The 18,982-nt window shown below is 43.3% G+C and overlaps 1 protein-coding gene across 4 annotated transcripts in view; it reads right to left on the bottom strand.

The window, feature by feature from the left end:
* Positions 1-6,174: 6,174 nt before the first annotated feature.
* HOMER1 (homer scaffold protein 1) overlaps positions 6,175-18,982 on the bottom strand; it is a 94,196-nt gene continuing 81,388 nt past the window's right edge. For all 4 annotated transcript variants that reach the window (XM_069964712.1, XM_069964713.1, XM_069964711.1 and 1 more), the window contains 4 exons: positions 13,264-13,423; positions 11,316-11,426; positions 9,866-9,946; positions 6,175-6,700 (listed from right to left, as the gene is read on the bottom strand). In XM_069964712.1, the coding sequence (XP_069820813.1) occupies positions 6,512-6,700; positions 9,866-9,946; positions 11,316-11,426; positions 13,264-13,423 (541 nt within the window). In that variant the 3' untranslated portion in view covers positions 6,175-6,511. The remainder of the gene's footprint in view (positions 6,701-9,865; positions 9,947-11,315; positions 11,427-13,263; positions 13,424-18,982) is intronic.

Raw genomic sequence — 18,982 nt, forward strand, 5'->3', positions numbered from 1 at the left:
TCCGCACCCCCCTTGACAGGCGCCATTGTAACAAGATAATCAACTTTTCTTTCAATAATTTCTAGTATAGCTGATATATAAAACTTTGCCTGAAGAAAACCAAAAACAGCAGCCATGTTGTTTAACCTTTTCCTCCTGACGTAGTAGAATAACCCATTTTTGCGTCTTTTTTTCATCCAGTGAAACAAGCGACTACCTGAATTGAAAATAATTACACCTTTATAGTTAAATCTTGAAATGGCTTATTTATCATTTGACTGGATTGATCAGTTATTGCATTTTTTTTGTGCATTATAACAAGCAAGACAGAAGAAGAAAATAAATAAACCAACAGTAAAACAGATTAAGAAGGTTTCTTTCTTTCTTTTCTTTTTTTTAAATCAGTGACATCAGTTTAAATGAACTGCAACACCTCTGGGCACCACCATGGGAGATAGATTGCCCCTCTGCACCCTAAGGTTTTAGGCCCACTGTACAGGTATCTGTAAATTTACATAGATTTTTTAAATTATGTACAGAAGGAAACAAAACATATATATGGTAATAGAACTCTACCCCCTCCCATATTAGAACCTTAACATTCACATCATGTCCAAATGATGGATGCACATAAATATTGTCTTTGACAACCCCCCCCCCCCCACCTCATGACTTCTCTTACAGTAATATTAATATAAGATGATGTTTGCATTTGGTAAACAAGAAAAGACAATGTAACCTTCAAACATGTTTCTTAAAATAAATGTATTATAAAGAAATACATGGTGTCAAAATGGCGAGAAAAGTACAACTTTAAAACCTTTAGAGCGAGGAAATGAAACAAGTCACTTCAAGGTTTTCATGTTATCTTCAGTTAACAGTTCGGAATAATGCTGGCTGTAGTTGTGGAGGGTGTTCATTACAGAGTACTCCCATCTATTTAGTTCACTTTGGTCAAGCCATGGAGAATTGTATTGAGAATCTTAGTTATAGCTGTAAGGTTAGTAAAAAAAAAAATCCTCCAAGAAGTTTTGGGAGTTATATTTTGGTTTCAAATATCAGCCAATGCACATGTCCCATGTTCTTCTGGGTTTCTTAAAGGGTTGTTTTCATTTCAGCTATCCCCATAGGATAGGGGCTAAAAAGCTGATCACTGGGACCAAAATGGAGACACAATTGCCCATGCAATGAATTGAGTGGTCATCGTGTGCTACATCATTCTCTATGAATGTTTTTGAGTTCAGTACAGAATAAATGGAGAGCAGGCCATGTTGGCCATGCAGGCCCAGTAAGCGCTCAATTCATTGCAAGGCTGATTTTATCTTGTTGTCGGGATCATTCAAGATCCCATTGGTCGGACCCCTTGTGATGGGAAGCTGAGATGGGAATACCCCTTTAAGACTGCACCACTAATTTTGATAGGGCTGACCAACAGTCTAAATTGTATAGAGAACTTGATTCTCCCCATCAAATTCTAGGGGGGGGGGGTCCACTGCCCAATCCTTTGGTTCTCAGGAATATAAGCTACCTACAGAGATAGAGAGGCAGCAGTTTACACCCACTCTCTCTATTTTGACTACATGAACAATTAGCCGAACGTCCATTGGAGTATCAAGAGCCATCGCATTGTTTGGCCAACACCTATTGACTGCGTATAACCAACTTTTAGATTTCACTATGAAAAGTATATACCTGTTCATGCATACCAACCATTACCTATTTAGTGACTGGTGCCCCACATCCATATCACTATAACTACAGTAGATAGAATCACCATTCAGGATGTTTGGCATTTGGGTGATTACAAATATGGCCACTATTAGAGCTTTAACAGGGACAGCGAGACAGCTTGGCTTATTATAAAAACTCTAGTGCCAAATTGTATAGAAATCGGACAAAGAATACGTTAAATGATATATTGTATAAATAAGTAAAAGGCAAATGATGGGTAAAATTATATAGCTATAATTTTATATTTTGGCCACCATTTGTTGGCAGTTGTGTCTGTGCACCATGCCAAGCATCAGCCTCCCATGCCAAGAAATCACTCTGCTGACCCTACGGACAATTGTTCTGGGAAATCCCTGACTATGTTCTGGGAAACCTTGGTTGGGTATCACTATTGGAGCCTGGAAGATACTCCCAATGGAAGCTTTGCATTGGTTGTGATCCAACCATAATCGTAGACTAGAGGTTGTATAGTTACAGTTTTTATTGTTCTTTAGATGGCAGTGCTCTGTAATGACCCCAGCGTGTATTTAGCCCCTTCATCCTTATCGACCTCTCCTTTAACACTGTGTGAGGCGCCTTCTCCTGATATAGTCTCAGAATGAAACGAACAGATCAGGTTTTAAACATCATGTAATGTTTTTTTACGCTGCATTTTGGAGCCAACTAAAGACTAGAGATGATTGAACAGGGCCGAGGTTCAGGTTCGTACGAACCTGAACCATCGGCATTTGACTCCCGCTGCTATCCCGTTCCGTGGGGGAAGGTGGAGACAACCCGAGTACCGCCTGGAAAACAGGGATATAGCCTAGGTAATAGGCTGTATCCCTGTTTTCCAGGCGGTTCTCGGGCTGTCTCCACCTTCCCCACAGAACGGGAAGGCAGCCGAATCGAATGCCAATGGTTCGGGTTCGTACGAACCTGAACATCGGCCCTGTTCAATCATCTCTACTAAAGACAAGATGAATATTTTCTTTATTTGTAGTCTCAATTTTTTTCACTCTAAAAAAAATAAAATAATTTAATCTGTGTTAATGCCACAATGATTGCAAGAGGCGATTTCTGTATATTACAGTGTAGTGGTTAAGGCAGAGATTGCACCAGTATTATATCTAGATATCAGCAACATGTAAGGTCATTGCTTCTGGAATAAAAAAAAAAAAAGAAAGAAAAATTGTATACACATTCATTTAGAACTTTGAAGAACTCTGAGAACACAACCACACCTGGCAGAAGACTGAAGGGGTATTATTGCTTTTGAGTATATTTTACTATGCAATTCACTGCTGGGTAAACAGTCTGCCTCTTTAGTGGACTTTAAAGCCTATAAGGGAACATCAGTGACATTCAATGTATCTTCCTGTTTATTAAAAGATCACTTGTGTAAAAGTAGAAATTTACTTAAAGGGGTTTAACAGAACTTTATCACTGATAGCCTAGGCTCAGTAGAGGCCATTAATATCTTACACATGAGGGTCCAGCACCTAACACCCCTGCTGATAAATCAACACTTTTTGATCTGTTCTTAAATTCATCTGCACGCACTGGTACTGTGGCTGTGGAGGCACCCAGACAGGTAAGTATCACTTGATTGTTTTGTTCCCACCACCCCCTGCCCTTTGGTCAACTTCCCTAAAGTTGACCAAATTCACTGACTTATGTCCGTTTGGCTCACTGTCTAAGGTGTATGGCAGCCTCTCAACTCTCCTCCAACAGTTGATGTTGGTGACGTTGAGTGTTTGAGTGTATTTTTAATGCCCAACCCTAGCGAGAGAGAAGCCACCACCAAAGCAGTCCTATTTAATTGTATGGGGTGGTGTGGACCTAGAACTGTTAAATAATTGACATTAAAAGTGTATGGCTACTTTTAGTCCTCATTTAGTTGTGTATATTGTGTCCTTACATACACTGAGGCAACCTGAACTAATACTCCCTTCTCTACAGATGCCTAAGAACCTGTGATGCCTGTCTCTATGCTTTATCTATAGAGCATTTCATCTAGAATTTTGGGTCCCCAAAAAACCTCATGAGACTCTCTCTTCATTTTCAGACTATTTTCATTTAGGGATGGGTGAAACGTCACTTATATTTATTACACCAAATGTCTTAAACCCTATCGGTTCAGTCAATACGATGTACATATAAACTTAAAGGCTATGGACACTCTTGCACTTATGTTAATTTATTTCCTGAATGCAACTTTCTAAGTAGTCTTCATTATAATGTTCCTACCATTTAGTTGACATTCAAAGATAAGATACATGTATCAGACATAATTCCTGCTTTCTCAACTTCCTTAGAAATCAAACCAGCTAACATAATAGACAAGGGTAGAGAATCCTTGGAGGACAGCTCACTCAAGCTCACTCAAAGTGACAGAGCAGATGCAAATCAGTCTGCTGCAGAGAATCATATAAGCTGTGTACAAGTGTAAAAAGAAAATAGAGCTCATACAGCACATTGTATAGGCTGTACAAGAAAAACTAAGCTAAAACATCAATTACATCCTATGGAGAAACTATTTTGGCACCATAATAAGTGCAAAGTGAGAATAAAGAAAATCCAAAGGTGTTCATACCCTTTAACAGAAGACAAAATAAAGTGTTAAAGCTACAGATATGATGCTGTGTAAATAGCTGAATGAAGCATTAAGTGTGCAGTATGTGTGAATGCAACCTCAGTGGATATCACAGTCAGGGCTGTATTTACCACTAGGCACCCATGGTCCGGTATGGTGGAATTGTATGTTTTAAGCCATTAAAAACCATGAAAAATGCGATTCAGACAATGTTTCTACATGCAGAGAAATGCATGTAGCCAAAACCACCCTCCCCAAGATGGGGCGTCTTTAGGTTTAGTGCCTAGGGCAGCAGCAGCTGTTAATATGGCCCTGATCACAGTATATTGTTTTGGTGGATGGTAAGTAGAGATGAGCGAACTTACAGTCAGATCAGGTTTGCATGACCTGAACGCCCTGTATTTGAATCCTGGAGGCCGGAGAAGATGTCCTCTCCACCCACTGGAGATTAAAATTCAGATCATTCAGGTTTCTCCAAACCCAAACTTACTATAAGTTTGCTCATCTCTAGTTTTAAGCTATGGAAACATAAAAAGGATGGGTTCTCCATGGCGGGAAGGATATCTTTACATTTATACAAGATGCTCATCCAGGTTCAGGAACATTACAGATGAACAGTAATTTTATGCTTTTGAAACAAATTTACATTAAGTAAAGCCCAATTTTTTGCATTAAGACACAGACAAGAGCTTATATCTAATAAATGTGTATTTTGAGGTATTAATACCCAGCAAGTGCCTAAGTATATGCTTATAAATGCAGCACCAGAAACACACTGTGAACGTCTCCCGATCTGCCTCTCAGGAGCCTAATTTGCATTATTACTGGCACTTGGTACAAGAAAAATGTCACCAAGCGGGAAAAGCCATTGGCATGTTGGTAGAGTTTCATTGTTATCCCGAAGGAGATCTTTATAATGGAAATTACCATGTTCCAGGGAAACTTTGCAGAAAACGGTCTTCATGGATGAAGGGGCTAAACAGGGATCATTACATCTCCGAGAAATTGAGTTCACAGTTTGATCAATTAAAAATGAACAGCTTCCCAATAGAGGTACATCCTTAGATATAATTAAGAACAAACAGGATTTCCTAGTATCACTTACTACGTACATTGAGATGCATCGGACGTTCAGAAATGATGTCTTCCAAAATACATAAGTAAACATTTTTGCATTCATTTCAAAACATACTCATATGCAGTTAAAAGTCCATATATTAAACTCTTGTTAAATATTCTTAGTAATACTCTTCAAATATATACTAATGTAACAACTTTAATCTCCATAGTGTTCAGCTGCCTTTGGAGTTGGCTTTACAGTGTATAAGAAAATGAGACCGATTTTTTTTTTCTTTTTTTTTTCTTTTTGGAAATAAAATTGCCTTGAAATAAACAAAAAAAAAAAAAAAAAAAAAAAGTAAACTTTTTTTTACACCAGACGTTCTAGTAAAGAAATAAATACCAGAGTGAAGTTTGTAAAGAGACATCTTCCGGTATAAAAAGAAAGAACATTATACAGCGGGTAGGAGGGTACTCTAACTATTGTCAGTTAAAGTGAAGTCTCTCTCACTCCTGGCTAGGTGAATTAGTAATGCACTTTTTTTTCGACAGTGCAAAAATATCCTGAGAAAATGTTCAGATTTCAACAAAAATACAAAGGGCTTCTCCCGTCACTAAGGTTTTTTTTGTAGTTTTTTTTTTTTTTGCACAAAACACTGCAAGCAGGTATTTCATAGAAAAGAACAAAATAAAAACCTATAAAATAAAGCAATATTCTGTATAGTATGTGTGAAAAAAAAAAGAAAGGAAAAAACGGAAGAAAGGAAAATCACTATCTTTTTTTTTTATATATTCATGTGTCTGCAAACCGGAAATGGATTGCTTTAAAAAAAAAAAAAAAAAAAAACTACTGGAAAGAATCTTGTACATTCAGAGCTAGAGTTTTGGACTACCTGGCACTGAATGTGTTAAAGTTCGTTATGGCCAATAAGGGAATAAGGAGGTAATTTGTAATTCAAGTTTTATTTTTAATTTCCTCTCTGTTAGCTAATAAAGCAAGTCTCAATTTCACACTTCAGCCAACTACGAAATTTGCAATTAAACTCTCGGAAAGGAGTTTTCCCATTCAGATTTTGTGCAACTCTGATACAGAGCCCACCACCGTGCTGTGAAGAAGAGACGGTGCGTCTTTAAGAGGGTTGGTGGTGGCAGCCCTTTTTTGCCTTTTTAACTGCACTGTATCAACTTAGCCAGGTTGTCTCGCAATTCAGTGAGTTCAAAGATTTTGCCGTCCAGGATTTCTAAAAGAGTCTTCAAGTTATTGCGAAATTCTTCCTGCTCGCCCTGACTTTTCTCCAGTCGCTGTTCTAAGTCGCTCAGCTGTCCTTCCAAGTCTTTGTTATGTGTCTCCACTTCCTACGCGGGAAAAGGGAGAACAACAGGTCAACGACATCTTTATTCCATTGTCTTAAAGGGGTGGTGGTATAAAGGAAGATGGTAAAATCAAATCAGTACTACATACATAAATGTAAGTAAGGAGGAGGAGATGGGGCCTGAAGATTGGAGACCTGGATTCCGGATCTTTAGCAGCCTGGACGGTAAGTATAATTTGCTGCTTGTGATCTTTGGGGTGGGTTCACACGTACCAGAATGGCAGTGGATTTCGAGCGAATTCGCAACGAAATCCACTTGGATTTCCAGTACTGTCATTTTGTATGGGTTTATATACTCGCAGAAGAATTTTCATTCCCCTGTATGTAAACCACATCCCCTTTATCCCGCTGCTGCCCATTTAATACTTTACCAGTCCGTGCTCTGGCCTGTTTCTGTGGCTCCTGGCTCCCTGACATCCCACTCAGCCAATAATGCACTGTCCCGTCACAGTCAGGGGCGGAATAACTTTACCATAGGCCCCGGGCTGTTCACCAAGCCTGGGCCCCCCCACCCCACTGTAACTATGGCAGCACTAGCCTGGCGTTCATAGTACAGGACAGAAAATGTCATGATGTCCTGATTTGTGCAAAATTGCCATTAAAAAAACTGTGATTTTTTTGCAAATCACTGCGGAAGTGTAGCCAGGAGACAGTACACCACTGAAAGTATAAGTCTTTTTGGGTGGTCATGAGCCCCCCAGGAGCTCAGGGCCCCAGGCTGCCGCCCAAAACGCCCCTATTATAATCCACTACTGGTCACAGTTACTGATTGGCTGAGCAGGACGTCAGGGATTCGGGAGCCACAGAAGCAGGCTGGAGCATGGTTAAGGTGGACAACGCTTTACATACTTGCGGCGGAATAAATATTCCGCTACGAGTATGTAAACCTATACAAAATGACAGAAGCAGGAATTGCAGTCGATTTCGCTGCAAAACTCACTTTTCCTATACGTGTGAACCCATCCTTAAAGGACAACTACGGTGAAAAGCTTTTTCCCAGTAATTGAAACACATTACAAAGTTATATACCGTATTTTCCAGCGTATAAGACAACTGGGTGTATAAGATGATCCACTAATTTTCCAGTTAAAATATATAGTTTGGGATATACTCCCTGTATAAGACTAACCCTCTTCCAACGCACACCAAATAAAAATTAATAAAAAAACAGCAGACAGCAGCGAGATCTGAAAGGCAGAGAAGGAGGTACAGTAATACCGGTAGGATACAAGGTGGGGCCAGACAGGTGAAAGAGGTGTGTTTTTCTGGGCACAGCGCCACTCTAGCGTATCTTTTTTCCATACCCCAGACGCCTGCAGCTTGCTCTGCCCTTCACACAGTTGCTGCATATGGCGGGGATGTGGCCATTTTTTTTATCTCCCCCTACCGTATGCGGCGACTGCAGATTCTCCAGTCGGGTTCTGAAGTTTTTCAGCAATCGGCATATAAGACGACCCCTGACTTTTGAGAAGATTTTCCTGGGTTAAAAAGTAATCTTATACGCAGGAAAATACAGTAACTTTGTAGTATGCTTCAATCACCTATCTCCCCCCTTCCCTATCTTTTCCCCCTCAACCTCCCACCAGGAAGTGAAGTAAACTCATTCTTACCTAATGACTGTTGACCCCAGGCTGTTCTGTGGGAGCAATATTCTGACAATGACATCATCAAGAGGGAAACTGGTCTAAGCCCTGTTAGACCAGCCTCCCTTTGTCAGATGACTCAGGTTACTCAGCTCTGATTGGCTGAGCAAGCTGTGAGCCACCTAACAGTTCTATAGAGTCAGACATCACAGGAGACAAAGTGCATCATGGGAAAGCCCAAACCAGGAAGTGAAGAAAAAATGAAGACACCAACTGGAGCTTCAGTTCAGTTTTTTTCATCAGCGCCGGAGTTGTCCTTTAAACTGACAGTCCAGACATATACATACATACATATACATATATACATGTCTGTGCTATCAGTTTCCCTTATCATTACTAGCTGCACATATCTGTTACACAGGAAGATGTGTGGCTGATAGCGATACATTTTGAAGCCCGCTCTAAAGACTCAATCAGCTGAGGATCGGACGTTTTCCCGGTCCTCAGCTGACCGTTGTCACTTTTACTATTCGGCCACAGGAGCATTTCTAGCAATGCTCCTGGACGATAATCGTCCTATGTAAAAGGCCCTTTAGTCTATTCATTGTCTGCAGGAGTGCCAAAGATGCATGGGCACTGTGTGTTAATGATGGCACAAGCCCTTACTTTTTTGTGTCACAGTAAAGACTATTTAGCATTTTCAGATTGGTAGTTGGGTAGTAAGTATATTAAATAATATAACTTCCCCTCCCATTAAAATGGAGTAAATAGGAATAAAACCATGGTGGAGGGAAGGTGAATACTTTCTAGAGGCTGGCATGGAATACGATATCACCCCAGCTATGGCCGGCCTCGCTCTCTGATGATAACACTGTGGTGTCTGGGATTAGATGTGGAGACACCGGATGATCTGCGGGCCGGCTTCATTGTACAAACACCATTAATGATGTCATGTATGGTCCAATCATTCCCCAATTTTTTTCTCCTTTTTTGATCTGGCAGCTAGAAGTAAGTGGAGTCTGAGCCTTTTGTTGTAAGTGCAGGTGTCTATTAGGACAATTAGTCAGACGCCCGTACTGAGGCGCCCATTTATGTAACACTCCTGAGCGAGAGACGGAGAAGCGTAATTAATCTCTGTCTGCCCTCAACTACAAAGCCGCGCGGTGACTGCTGTGACTCCAAAATATTTTACATTTTATTATTGCAATTAAGTGTCTGTCTTTTTCATTACTCTCTATATCATCCCTCAGCTTTATTTTAAATTAATTATTTAAAGCTTATCAAACGTTCTTTCATATTCATTTAACCGAGATTGCTGTGTCCGTATATTGGCTTCTGGATGAACCATGCAATTAGAATCTTATCGGTCCGTATTAATATTCCTTTAATGATACAAAGAATCTGAAAATTTAAGCAGATTTTTACATTTCACGCTGAGCCAAGCATTTTCCAAGAGGGGGAAGAAATATTTCTAATTTTGCTTTATTTTTGTGTACGTGAAGTCCCGACGGTTTAATAAAAGTCATTTGTCAAGAGACGTTCGGGATAATGATCTGGAAGGATACCTGTAATTTTTGGCTCAGTGAATCCCTCTGGTCTTGAAGTTCCTTAGCGTGTTCAACTTCTTCCTTTAATCTTTCTATTTCCTAAAAGAACAAGATTGACAGTAAGCTATCCAGTATATGTTCCATCACTAAACACATAACGTGATATAGTCACTGGCTGAGACGTCTATAGGTACATCATAGAGACATTACTGATCTTGTGGATTCTGGGGTTTGCATAATAGTGCCCTTACACACTGCGCTAGTGACTTGCAGTTCACTGACCTGTCACTTTGTCAAGTGGCAAGTCCAGACACCACCCAGCATTACTATAGATTAAAAGTGCTATCGATGGTTGCTGGTGTGAACGTGTATGAACATAATTTTGCCTACATGACACGATTACAGCTTCTTTTATGAAACAGAGCTGCACTCCAAATTCTGCTGGTTGACATTGGAAACTGTCAACAATCTTGTTGACACACCTTGCTAATCGGTACTGCAGTTAGGTAAAAGACATGTTGATTTAAACCTCCCCTTCTGGAGACTAACAATTCATTCCATACTTGTTATTATCTATTCGGTCTTCTTCCCCCAGTTCTGAGATGCTGCTTTCTGCTAAAAACACAGAAAACTGTGTGTGAGCTATTCTCCCTTCTGAGACAGCTCATATAAATGGTTCCCTGGACATCTGTCTCTGCACTCTGTAATGCCTGGAGGGTTAATCACAGTTAGGTCACTAGCAACTAGACCTCTGATTATCCCTCCCAGCAGTACAGAATGCAGAAATAGCTGGCAAGGGATGCCGTTTACAGCTTTTTACATGAGCCATCTCGGAAGGGAGGAGGAGGGGAAGACAGAGCAAAGACGAGTGAATAGCTCACACACAGATTTTTGTGTCTTCAGCAGAAAACAGCAACTTAAAACTGGGGGAAGGAGAATGAAAATGAAAAGTCTGGAACAAATTGTTAGTCTCCAGAAGGGGGAATGATTCAACGTGTATTTTACCTAACTGAAATACCCCTTTAAGCTTCTATACTGTGTGAACAAATGAACTGGGCCACACATAAGGGATTTAAGATGACAATTTTCCAAATAACTTGTTGAGTGGGATGGCTTTGCCAAGCAGATGATCAGCGGGGTGTTGACTTTCAGCAGCTCACAATCTGATAATGATTACCTATTCTAAGGTCATCAATAAATTTTGCCCTTTAAGGTTGTTAAGGGATAGAGCATGTAGTCACTTTAAATCATAATTTATATTTGATGGTAATGGGAATATGCTGTACTTCAAGAGTAAAATTTTGCCTATGATATCTGGCATAGACAGAAGAAAAATTAGGTCATCTCGAATAAAGTCAGCAGAGCCTCACATTCCAGTGAATGAAATTCTGTGTACGTGGGTGTATCATGCAGTATTGTGATATACTCCGGTTACATGCCACTTAAACATTAGAGACGTGTACTGTACCTCTTCTTTCTTTTTCAGTGTGGACTCTAATTCTTGTATTGTCTGGTTCAGTTCTGTTTTGTGCGTTTGCACTGCATTTGCTTGACTGCTTTGACATTCCAATTCACTCACCTGTGGAAAGAGAGGATTCAGCAAGGCATAATTCTAGGTAAATTCTAGGTAAGTGTTCTGGTGTTTTTTTTCTGCGCTAACACTAAACAAGCTCGTAGACGGCATTTTTTATACATGGCTGTGAGTGGTGTAAAATTAAAATGGGACATACTCACCATCTCTGATCCCCTGCAGCTTCTGGTCTGATGTCATTTGGTCCCCACTCATCACCATGTCTTCCTGTTTCTAAGACAAGCCATCTCAACAGGATCCGCCTGCTCTGCCAATCACAGACTGAAGCAGGTAAAATCAGTGAAGAGTGGGGACTGGATGACATCAAACTAGGAGCTTCAGGAGATAAGGGAAGGTGAGTATAACTTTTTTTTTTTACACACCACCTGCAGCCATATATAAAGTTATATGTCCCTAAGCAACTCTTTAAAAAAGACACAGGGGTAGATTTATCAAACATAGTGTAAAGTGAAACTGGCTCAGTTGCCCCTAGCAACCAATCAGATTCCGCCTTTCATTTTCCAAAGAGTCTGTGAGGAATGAAAGATGGAATCTGATTGGTTGCTAGGGGCAACTGAGCCAGTTTCACTTTACACCATGTTTGATAAATCTCCCTCATAATTCTTATATTTTATTCATAGTGTGATTACAATAGCAATGTATAACAAATAGACATACTCATTAAACAATTTCCTAGCCATTATATGTTGCCTATATAGCTGCCACATATATGTACAGGCACTGTCATCATCCACATCAGTCTCTGCCCACTCATATTAGCTCCATATTAGAGAGTTGGAGGCACTTTGCCAGTGTACAATGCATGTTTAATAAAGGTTAATAGAACGTGCCACTATACCAGAGGTGTAACTTATAGCTCATGGGCCCTGCTGCACAAGTTCAGCTTAGACTCCTCACACTTATAACAAAAACTAAAACCTCACTCCATTTGCATTTAATCCTTTAAGGGTGCGTTCACACCTACAGGATCCGCAGCAGATTTGATGGTACATATTTGATGCTGTGTTCAGTTATTTAAATGAAATCAGCTGCGGATCTGGTAAATGTGAACGTACCCTAAAGGTGTTATCCAGTGCTACAAAAACATGGCCACTTTCTTTTAGAGACAACACGACTCTTGTCTCAAGTTCAGGTGCCGTTTGCAATTAAGCTCCATTCACTTCAATGGAACTGAGCAGCAAAACCCCGCCCAAGCTGGAGACAAGAGTGGGGCTGTCTCTGGAAGAAAGTGGCCATGTTCTTGTAGCGCTGGATAACCTCTTTAAGTACACAAGTGCAATAATAAGGCTACTTGTCAGGAACATAACAGTGATGGTTTTGTGGTAACTGTCCAATAAAGGGCTTGTCCTACAAAGGGCAATTATCACCTATTCACTGGACTGCTTACTTCTGGGGGCCCCATTGCGGGGACCCTGACCTATCACTAGAATGGGCCTGCCTAGCCCATTATATATATAAATTACAAATTTTAACTTGTCATTTCTTAATATTAAAAAAACATTATTTCATTGTTATCAATAAACACATTTCCTTGTCACCTTAAAACCAGAGAAAATCATAAATGGATGTTGATACCCAGTACTGGCAAAAGGGATCAATATATTACGTATTCAGCCTCAGCACCTGCTAGCTCCGGCTGTCCAAAAAATGCTAAAGGTAAATAATAAGGATACAAAAATATGCGGTAAATCTATTAAATAAGTCAGACCGTTTGATTGCAAGAAATGAGAATGACGGTCACTTTGTGTAATGCATTGTCGGGTCCCAGATTCCACCTGCAGTTCTACATTATGACGCGGCTCTGGTACAAGATGTCAATACCCACCCGTTTGTGGAGACGCTCTGCTTCTTCCTGATACGCAGCAAGCTGTTGTTTCCATTGTTTGACATTGGCAGTAGACTCCAGCAAGGCTGCTGTGAGCTTGGCATTGTTTCCTTTGAGTGTGGCCAGTTCTGCTTCCCAGTGCTTGTTAATGGCAGAACTGCTATAGAAACACAAAACACAAAGCAATGAGTTACACTGACTACAATGTACAGCGGTGGCTGAAAAACATACAGCATTGAACCACTACCAACAATGTCTGGTTACATAGCAAAAGTGCAACAATGTAACAAATCATCCTAAATGGACAGTTTATGTTATGTAAGCAGAAGCCCTAAGTAGAAGACCTACGATTCTGTGCATGGTCACCTGTTCTGGTAAGGTCTGATCCTGTTCTTCACACTGTTCCTAGGAATGTGATTATTCATTAGGGATTCATGTTGTCTAATATATATTTACAATGAAATTTGGTGATCTATGATCCCCATAAGGCCAGCCGTGTTCTTGCCATGATATAGACTAACTGTTCTGTTGGCAAAGGAAAAAATGCTACACAATGGATTAAAGGGGTACCCTGGAGAAAAATGTTTTAAAATAAACAGGTGTCAGAGAATTACTTCTATATAAAAATCCCAACTCTTCAAGGCATGCACGCTGCAGCGCAGCACAACATTTATGACTCTTTTGCTTGGAAGGAGAACATGATTTTATAACTTAGCCATCAGTTAATAAGAGATATTCTGTGTTTTATCTACCCTTGTCTGCAACTCTGAGCATGTCATAGAAATGACAGATTCCCTTTAAAGAACAGCAATTTCCTACCACAGCTGCAGCCTAATAAATGGACTGAAAACTCCACAATAGACAGTGGTATTAAAAACCACTATATCACCTGGGATACATTGTAACTTATTGGCAACCACTGAACATGGACACGATATGTGCATTGTATTACTTTGGCCAGTGTTGCTCTCTGACTGTTGCACAACTACAACTCCCAGCAAGTTGTGGCAGCTGAAGAGTGTAATAACATGCTGGAAGTTGTAGTTTTGCAGCAATTGAAGAACCACAATCCAATCCAATAAAAGGAAAGTGAAGCGACTCTGTACCCCAAACCATTTGTACTGTCGGATAGTTGCTTTTAATCCAAGATCTGTCCTGGGGTCCGTTCGGCAGGTGATGCGGTTATTGTCCTAACAAACAACTTTTAAGCTTGTAGCCGTGTCAAATTGGCGTGGCCTAAAGTGTCTGTGCCCCAGGCCTGTGACACCTCTCTGTCCCTCCTCCTCACCCTTTTCATCATTAGAAACGCCCCAGACAGGATTTCTCCTATTCATCACTTGTCTGAACACTGCACACAGCACACTGATCCGGCGAGGAGTCGGGGTGCGCGCTTCGGGCTGTGACAGGAGTGGAATGCAAACCGGAAGATGGGGCAGCCCCGGCATCCAGGGCCACCGGGTGGAAACAGCGGCGGCGGCCGATCGATGCCGGGGCTGCCCCATCTTCCGGTTTGCATTCCACTCCTGTCACAGCCCGGAGCGCGCACCCCGATTCCTCGCCGGCCCGGTTCTCTGACAGCTGCCCGGATCCCTCTCAGGTCTGAATAGGATTATTCTGCGCCGATTAGACCCCCGATGCTAAATCCACCCCCTCATCTCCTCACCTCCAATGTCACCCCCATCATCCCCTCCTCTGTCACCCCCATCATCCCCTCACCTCCTCTGTCACTCCCATCATCCCCTCACCTCCTCTGTCACTCCCATCATCCCCTCACCTCCTCTGTCACCCCCATCATCCCCTCACCTCCTCTGTCACTCCCATCATCCCCTCACCTCCTCTGTCACCCCCATCATCCCCTCCTCTGTCACCCCCATCATCCCCTCCTCTGTCACCCCCATCATCCCCTCACCTCCTCTGTCACTCCCATCATCCCCTCACCTCCTCTGTCACCCCCATCATCCCCTCCTCTGTCACCCCCATCATCCCCTCACCTCCTCTGTCACCCCCATCATCCCCTCACCTCCTCTGTCACTCCCATCATCCCCTCACCTCCTCTGTCACCCCCATCATCCCCTCCTCTGTCACCCCCATCATCCCCTCCTCTGTCACCCCCATCATCCCCTCACCTCCTCTGTCACTCCCATCATCCCCTCACCTCCTCTGTCACTCCCATCATCCCCTCACCTCCTCTGTCACTCCCATCATCCCCTCACCTCCTCTGTCACCCCCATCATCCCCTCCTCTGTCACCCCCATCATCCCCTCACCTCCTCTGTCACCCCCATCATCCCCTCACCTCCTCTGTCACTCCCATCATCCCCTCACCTCCTCTGTCACCCCCATCATCCCCTCCTCTGTCACCCCCATCATCCCCTCACCTCCTCTGTCACCCCCATCATCCCCTCACCTCCTCTGTCACTCCCATCATCCCCTCACCTCCTCTGTCACCCCCATCATCCCCTCCTCTGTCACCCCCATCATCCCCTCCTCTGTCACCCCCATCATCCCCTCACCTCCTCTGTCACTCCCATCATCCCCTCACCTCCTCTGTCACTCCCATCATCCCCTCACCTCCTCTGTCACTCCCATCATCCCCTCCTCTGTCACCCCCATCATCCCCTCACCTCCTCTGTCACTCCCATTATCCCCTCCTCTGTCACCCCCATCATCCCCTCACCTCCTCTGTCACTCCCATCATCCCCTCACCTCCTCTGTCACTCCCATCATCCCCTCACCTCCTCTGTCACTCCCATCATCCCCTCCTCTGTCACCCCCATCATCCCCTCACCTCCTCTGTCACTCCCATTATCCCCTCCTCTGTCACCCCCATCATCCCCTCACCTCCTCTGTCACTCCCATCATCCCCTCACCTCCTCTGTCACTCCCATCATCCCCTCACCTCCTCTGTCACTCCCATCATCCCCTCACCTCCTCTGTCACTCCCAGCATCCCCTCACCTCCTCTGTCACTCCCAGCATCCCCTCCTCTGTCACCCCCATCATCCACTCCTCTGTCACCCCCATCATCCCCTCCTCTGTCACCCCCATCATCCCCTCACCTCCTCTGTCACTCCCATCATCCCCTCACCTCCTCTGTCACCCCCATCATCCCCTCCTCTGTCACCCCCATCATCCCCTCCTCTGTCACCCCCATCATCCCCTCACCTCCTCTGTCACCCCCATCATCCCCTCACCTCCTGTCACTCCCATCATCCCCTCACCTCCTCTGTCACTCCCATCATCCCCTCACCTCCTCTGTCACTCCCATTATCCCCTCCTCTGTCACCCCCATCATCCCCTCACCTCCTCTGTCACTCCCATCATCCCCTCACCTCCTCTGTCACTCCCAGCATCCCCTCCTCTGTCACCCCCATCATCCCCTCACCTCCTCTGTCACTCCCAGCATCCCCTCACCTCCTCTGTCACCCCCATCATCCCCTCACCTCCTCTGTCACTCCCAGCATCCCCTCCTCTGTCACCCCCATCATCCCCTCCTCTGTCACCCCCATCATCCCCTCACCTCCTCTGTCACCCCCATCATCCCCTCACCTCCTCTGTCACTCACATCATCCCCTCACCTCCTCTGTCACTCCCATCATCCCCTCACCTCCTCTGTCACTCCCATCATCCCCTCCTCTGTCACCCCCATCATCCCCTCACCTCCTCTGTCACTCCCATTATCCCCTCCTCTGTCACCCCCATCATCCCCTCACCTCCTCTGTCACTCCCATCATCCCCTCACCTCCTCTGTCACTCCCATCATCCCCTCACCTCCTCTGTCACTCCCAGCATCCCCTCACCTCCTCTGTCACTCCCAGCATCCCCTCACCTCCTCTGTCACCCCCATCATCCCCTCCTCTGTCACCCCCATCATCTTCTCCTCTCACCCCCATCATCTTCTCCTCTCTCCCCTTCACCTCCTCTCACCCCCACCACCTCCTGTAACTGTTATAATAATAATAATAATGCTTTTATTTGTATAGCGCACACAGATTCCGCAGCACTTTACATCGTTTTTGTTTTTGCCAATTATTGCTCCCTGTCCCCTTTAGGGCTCACAATTCACCTATCTGTATGTTTTGGGTGTGGGGGAACCAGCCTGCCTCTACCGTGCCTTCTCCCTGTGCCCCCCACTTTTCCCCGCCCCCTCTCTCTGCCCCCTGTCACCCCAGCCTCTCTGCCCCCTGTCACCCCAGCCTCTCTGCCCCCTGTCACCCCAGCCTCTCTGCCCCCTGTCACCCCAGCCTCTCTGCCCCCTGTCACCCCAGCCTCTCTGCCCCCTGTCACCCCAGCCTCTCCCTCCCATCACCCCAGCCTCTCCCTCCCATCACCCCAGCCTCTACCCCCTGTCTCTATATCCCGCCTACCTGTGAAATGTGTGACACAGCAGACACCAGCGAACACTAGCCTGTAAATAAATAAATATATATATATATATATATATATATATATATATATATATATATATACAGGCTAGTGTTCGCTGGTGTCTGCTGTGTCACACATTGCACAGGTAGGCTAGATAGATAGATAGATAGATAGATAGATAGATAGATAGATAGATAGATAGACAGACACACAGGAGAGTACAGGCTATTGTTCTCTGGTGTCCGCAGTGTCACATGCTTCTTCTAGCTGTACTGCTGTGCAGACAACAACAAAATGGCGATGCCCAACAGTACACATAATATCACCTTTCCCCTCTTTGTTCTTTTGTGAAAAGAGGGGGGAGGTGATGATGTCACAGCAGCTGAGCAGGGACAGCCTCTTTTTTTTCAGCATCCCTTTTTCAGGCTGCTTTTACCAGCAGTTTCCTGCTGGAGCTCCCCCTGGTGGCCATCACTGGGAAATATGAAAAATTAGATTGTTAATTTTTCATATTTACTGACATGTTAAAAAAATTAAAAACACATATAAATTAATAAAAAAAATAACAAATTCAGTTTTAACACTTTCAAAATTTTTTTTTACTTGGCGACACATTCCCTTTAAGGCCCATGTGTGTTCAGACAAGTGATGATTAGGAGAAATCCTGCCTGGGGCGTTTCTAATGATGAAGAGGGTGGGGAGGAGGGACAGAAAGGCAGTGTAGGCCTAGGGCACAGATACTCTAGGCCACGCCAATATTACACAGGGTTGCAAGTTTAAAAGTTGTTTTTTAGGACAATAACTGCATGACCTGCTGAATCGACGCCAGGACAGATATTGGATTAAAAACGGTTATCTGACGGTACAAGCGGTATGGGAGGGACAGATTGTGGGTACAGAGTCGCTTTAAAAGGTACCTTAACCCATAACCTTTTATTCTCTTATACATAGTAATAAAAACACCAATAAAAAAACAAAACCACCGAATGGAATTCGTTTTCTCTTAAAATAAGTCACAAACACATCTCAGTCAGTCTTATTCCACGTAGTCCCAGCTCTCCTGATTAATTTAATGGCGTACATCAATGCTATTTCACGCTGTTAGACCATAAACCCAGCTGAACGAGCCGCTCTCCATGTTGGAAATTATCATTAGAATTAATGTGAGTCATTAAAGAAGTACCTTCTCTATCTGTGCGTCGGATCAGAATTCACTGCCAAAGGCTATGAAAGCAGTTTTATTTGCTGCAAAGTAGGTCAGTTATGAAAAATAAATCCCATTAGTTTCACCATATGGAGTATTATTTGGCATAGAAGATAAGCATACAATTATTTAAGCTCACCAAAAAAATG

Source organism: Dendropsophus ebraccatus, chromosome 3 (assembly GCF_027789765.1).
Source record: "Dendropsophus ebraccatus isolate aDenEbr1 chromosome 3, aDenEbr1.pat, whole genome shotgun sequence".
Taxonomy (NCBI): domain Eukaryota; kingdom Metazoa; phylum Chordata; class Amphibia; order Anura; family Hylidae; genus Dendropsophus; species Dendropsophus ebraccatus.